Here is a 5608-nt window from a genome sequence, read left to right on the forward strand (position 1 = left end):
TAAGGATTTGAAGAAAAAAAATCCTTCTTACAGGAATTGAACACAACACCTCTTTTAAGAGAATACCATCAGGCAGAACACTTAACTATTAGAGCACAAATATGATGCACACATTTTTGCCTTATTTTAGGCAATTAGTCTCACTATAAACGGATATATCCGTATAATGTGAAAGACGGGTCAAATATGCTTAAAATGGTGATATTTTTGTGGCCCATGCAACTTGTTGCTTGTCTTATACTTAAAATGGGTGGATATTTGACCCATCTATAACTATAGACGGATATCTCCCGTCTATAATGAGAATTTGTGTAGTTTATGTTATTACTGTATTGTAGCCAGCGGCACCAAGGTAGCAAGACCTATGGGTGTTAACGAGCCGAGCCCGAGATTTGCCTTGCTGAGCTTGTGCACAAGAACCAAAACAGGAGCTCGAGCCGATCTCGAGCTTACCCAAACTTGGAAAAAATGTGCTCGTTATCAAGCTTGCAAGTTTTAATGCTAGCTTAAGCCTTTATATAATTGCTACCTTTTTGAATTTTTTTCCTTCCGATATTTTCAATAAGAATGCTCGAAGGTTATATGTAAAAATATTTAACAAATCAGTGTGACATTAGATATTTGTGATACAAATATATAATCATGATAGAATATTTTTATAACATATGAGCAATATTTTATCTAATCACACAAGTTCGAGCCGCTCGCGAGCTTTTCGAGTCGAGCTATCGTTTGCTCGGCTTGACTCGTTAAGATCTCGAGCCGAGCCCGAGCCCGAGTCGAGCTCGCACAAGCCGAGATTTGACCCAGCTTTGACCAATCCGAACTCAAGTTGCTCGCGAGCTATCTCGTCTCATTAACAGCCCTAGCAAGACCTCATCTTTCTCTTTTTTTGGAGGGAGTTTGGTTAGCGTTCGCTACCCCATGCTACTCTTGGGCTCCGTTTGTTAAAACGAGATGAAAAAGAGAACTGAAAACTGAAAAGATAGCTGAAAACTGAAACTTGAAAAGGTAGTTGATAAGACAACTGAAAATTAGGAGCTGATAAGATAACTGATTATATGAAAAAAATATTTGGCAAACTAGCTGAAAAGATATCTTATTTTGGGTGAAATGACGTAAAAGGATATTATAATTATCTAATATGTTATAGATTGAAGGATAAAAATGTAATATAACCTAGAATCACGCATCTGAAATCTAAAATGGTACCCTCTGTAGCATTTTATTTTAAGTAGCTTATTTCGATAAATAAGTTATTTGTCAAACACTTGCAAATAAATAAGCTAAATAATTTTTTGTCAAAAAAAGCAAACAAGTAAATACAACGCTTCATCAAGTTAATGCATATATTAGAGGGTTTTTTGTCAAACACAACATTTTAAAAAAAAATTCTTCCAAACACCACCTTTAAAAAAAAAGTTTGTAAAACACAACCTTTAATAAATTTTTTGTTGTCAAACACGACTTTTTGGCCGAATGACTTAACATTTTGTAATGGGGTAACTTTCAGTCGATGTTTGAGATAGCAAACGATGTCGGTTTGAGGCGTTTTTGGACTTGTTGGAAAGGTGGAAATACAAGCTTTCCAGGAGTTATCAATACGATGGTCAAAGACGTCCTTATGTGGGGTCTATTGTTGTGTAAAGTAAGGCTGGTCGAAGAGATTAGCGAGTGGTCTGTGATTTTTAATGGGTCTTTTAAAGAGGTTATGATGTTTTGTTTGGTCTGAAAATTGGTATGTAGGTAGCGGGGAGTGAAAGGTAGGCCGTAGTTATGTTGTTTTTTGTGGTTGTTTGTTGTAAGTGTTGGTTTGAGGTGAGTGAATTGACCCACAAAAAAGAAATCTTACTTTGACATTCTTTTGAATGTTTTTTACCTTCAAATTAACTCCCTTCGAACCACCACTTGTAACTAACAACACAACTAAGACTTACCTTACACTCCCCGCTATTTACATGCCAAATTTCAGACCAAAGAAAGCATCATAACCTCTTTAAAAGACACACTAAAAATCCTCGACCACTCGCTAATCTCTCCGACCAGCCTTACTTTACACAACAAATGACCCCACATAAGGCCACTTTTGACCATCGTATTGATAACCCATAGAAAGCTTGTATTTCAACCTTTCCAACGAGTTCAAGAACACCTCAAACCGACATCGTTTGCTATTCCAAACATCGATTGAAAGTTACGCCATTGCAAAATGTTAAGTCCTTCAGCCAAAAAGTCGTGTTTGACAACAAAAAATTTATTAAAGGTTGTGTTTTACACAATTTTTTTTAAAGGTGGTGTTTGGAAAAAAAAAATTTTAAAGGTTGTGTTTGACAAAAAACCCTATATTAGAAGATCTATTTGATTTTGTTTTCCTATTTTTTTTTTTTTTTTTTTTTTTGTGTGTGTGTGTTGATCAGGAGTATCCCCTACCGACAGTTGGGACAATCTCCTTCAGGGTACTGAAGGCAATTTAATAGGTTGACCCATCCCAAGTTTGACTTTTTTATTCGCAAGAGTGATGAATCGAATCCCTAACCACTTGTTTAAAAGATGAGAGCTCTTATCACTCACATCAGCCAATTTTAATTGTTTTCCTATTTGGATAAAGGAATAATCTCACAATATTAAATTTTTGTATCACCTCCTCATATTCATTGCATAAGGTGTATTGAGAAAAAAAATCTCTCTTTATTTTCTAGGACCTACAAAAAATAATTGGCTTTCACAAATTCTCATTTAAAAGGGACAATATATTGCCTAAGAAATAAAAGTTTTTATCTTTATTACCATCATATGGTAATATTTAAGACGGATAATCCATTTTAAACAAGATCACTTGCAGGCTTGCAAGTGAGTGGATGACACCCTATTATTCTCAATGATTTTCCTAATTGGTAGATAAGGAGATAGAAAAGGAAGATGATCAAATAAAATCGTGGCATTATTTGGAAATCTCCAAATATAACAAGAAAATTATCATATGAAATTGGAATGTTATCAAGTTATTAATGAAATCAAGTTCCTTATCCCTGATTCCTTTCAAATAATTTTAGCAAATAAATCACATTCTGCTAAATTAGACCAAAAAGAAGAATAGACCGTCCTTAGTTGGTTACTAGCTAGTAGCTACCAATCTTACTATACATATATGAACACAAAAGAGTAACCAACGAGTTTACTAAGAAAAATACATGAGCAAAATGACACCAAATAGTCTTTTACATCTACTACTCTTTGTCATTTCTTTAGTTTATCAAACCAACGCATTTTCAATGAAGATGGTTCCGATAGACTCCCCTGATTTACGAATATTGCCTAAACATTTCACCTCGAAAGAGCGACAACATTTTCTTCGTAACATCTCATTATCTCGAGCATTTTATGCCAACAAAAGAAATACAAATTTGGGTCTCAATTCAATAAGTTCGCCTCTTTCCAATATTCAAAAAAGTTATTTTGTTACGCAATTAACCTTTGGAAATCATCAACCTCCTTTCTCCGCCATTGTCATTCTTGACACCTCCGCTGATCTAACTTGGGTTCAATGTGCCAATTGTAATCCATGCTTCAACTTAAAAAATCCACTTCCAGTCGATGAATCGAGTTCATACGCCCTTATGGGCCCATCTGATAAGAGATGTGTCCCAAAAGCCACTTACAACGGAAGTTGTGGATTCGAGTCTTCATTTGGATCAGGTTATACTCAAGGTTACATGGGCACGGACAATTTTCTTTTCAACGACTCATCCGGATATTTCCCTAATGTCGGATTTGGATGTGGGGTGAACAACACTAACTTTAACTTTGACTTTGACTCCGAAAACGTAATAGCCGGTATCCACGGACTTGGAATTGGTCCAAGATCAATGATAACCCAATTAGATGTCGACATTAAAGGCCGATTCACATATTGCATTAAACGTGGCAATGGCACTAGCACAATATTGTTCGGAGACGACGCCCAAATAAAAGGAGACGACGCACGAATAGTGCAAAGAATTGCCATGAAACCGGAATCCCGTTACCATTTACACTTGGTCGCTATTTCAGTCGAAAAAGAAAGGCTAAGTATCGACCCATCCGTTTTCACGTTAGATGACAAAGATTTCACAAGCGGGTTTTTTATCGACCCAAGTGCACCATTTACGGTACTAACATATACGGCATATATAGCCCTAAAGTCAACATTATTAAGGTATTTTGCAACAATGTACCAGTGGGAGCCATTAGCTTCAGATGCCAACATATTTGACCTTTGTTACTCCGATGTGCCTAACCCTTCCCTTGGTCAAATTTACCCAACTATTACTTTTACTTTTGTCAAGTCACCAGGAGGTCGTGCTGGAGAAGTTAACCTAGTTTTTGACCCCAAACATGTGTTTGGTAATTTTGGGATAGATAAAGGGTTTTGTTTGCAGATGTTACCTACCTCAGATTCAAAGGATGGTCCTTCAATCTTAGGGGCATTTCAACAGTTCAATATCCAGTTTCTCTTTGATATTAATAATAGGCTGTTATCTTTTGTGCCTAAAGATTGTTAGGCAATACTATAAAAAAAGGTAAAGGTATTTTGGGTTTTCATATATACATTATTTTTTGTGGACAAATTACCTCGCAAGTGAACGAAATTCGTTGTATTAAGTGAGGGTTGGAACCACAAGGAGCAAGGGTGACTATTAACAGTTTTAAATCTATTGCTTAGTTAAGTCGGATAAAACATTGAATGGTTGTTAACTAAATTAATCGACAAGTAATTAAAATTAGGGTTATTTAACAAGAATACTACAAACTATAGGCCATCATCTCAAAATACTCCGAACTTCAATTTAACTCACAATAAACTACAGTATTACCCCCCTCTTCTCGTATTAAACCGAGGTAACCGTTTACCTATTTAGCAAGTCGCTCTCATCAATCCCCATGACCCATGATACCGTCGTAGAGTACCTAAGATAAATTTACAATTTCCAAACTACTACTATAGATAGCGGCAGTCAGGGTCGAACCACGGAGAGGCGATGCAATTAATAGTTGTCTGATTTTAGTCTAAAGTAACAAATGAGTGGTGGTTTATTTTGAATAGTTCTATAACTAAAGTAAATAAATGAATGATAAAAGAACTAGATGAAGTCAAATATTAAAAGGGATGCTAAGATGGTTGGTTCACTGTAATTTCGGCGGCAGTATCCTAGGTAAGTCTGAGTCAATCACGTGAGACGGGAAAATAAGAAGTCCTCTCGGTCCATTCTTAACAGGTAGCATCTTTCGATCTAGCTACGAGTCCCTATTATCACTAATACTAACTCTCGTCCTGAAAAGTGATTTAAAAGTCTAAATTAACTTATCTCTCGATCTTATTAATTTAGTTGTCTTAATTAAGTAGTCTATCTCCCTCCCCTGATCTTATCGGGTCAGTCAATTCCTAAGCATTCAACTAGTCGCGTGCACTCGATTCGTCAAATATAGCAATTAAATTAATAAAAAACGGTTAATCTCACGGAGCCACCGATCAACCAAGTTGGCCAGTCGATCGACCATGGCGCGATTTCAGCCTTCCTATTTTACGCCGCCTACACTACAGATCCCCTACATCTTAGCACGAAGGGTT

The 5608-nt window shown here is 36.3% G+C and overlaps 1 protein-coding gene across 1 annotated transcript; it reads left to right on the plus strand.

Annotated features, from left to right (window-relative positions):
* Nucleotides 1-3278: 3278 nt before the first annotated feature.
* Nucleotides 3279-4541, plus strand: LOC141638096 (aspartic proteinase nepenthesin-1-like). Its single transcript, XM_074447530.1, has one exon. It carries the CDS (start codon nt 3279-3281, stop codon nt 4539-4541), a length of 1263 nt encoding a protein of 420 aa, XP_074303631.1.
* Nucleotides 4542-5608: the final 1067 nt, after the last annotated feature.

This window comes from Silene latifolia, unplaced genomic scaffold (assembly GCF_048544455.1).
Source record: "Silene latifolia isolate original U9 population unplaced genomic scaffold, ASM4854445v1 scaffold_177, whole genome shotgun sequence".
NCBI classification, from domain to species: Eukaryota; Viridiplantae; Streptophyta; class Magnoliopsida; order Caryophyllales; family Caryophyllaceae; genus Silene; species Silene latifolia.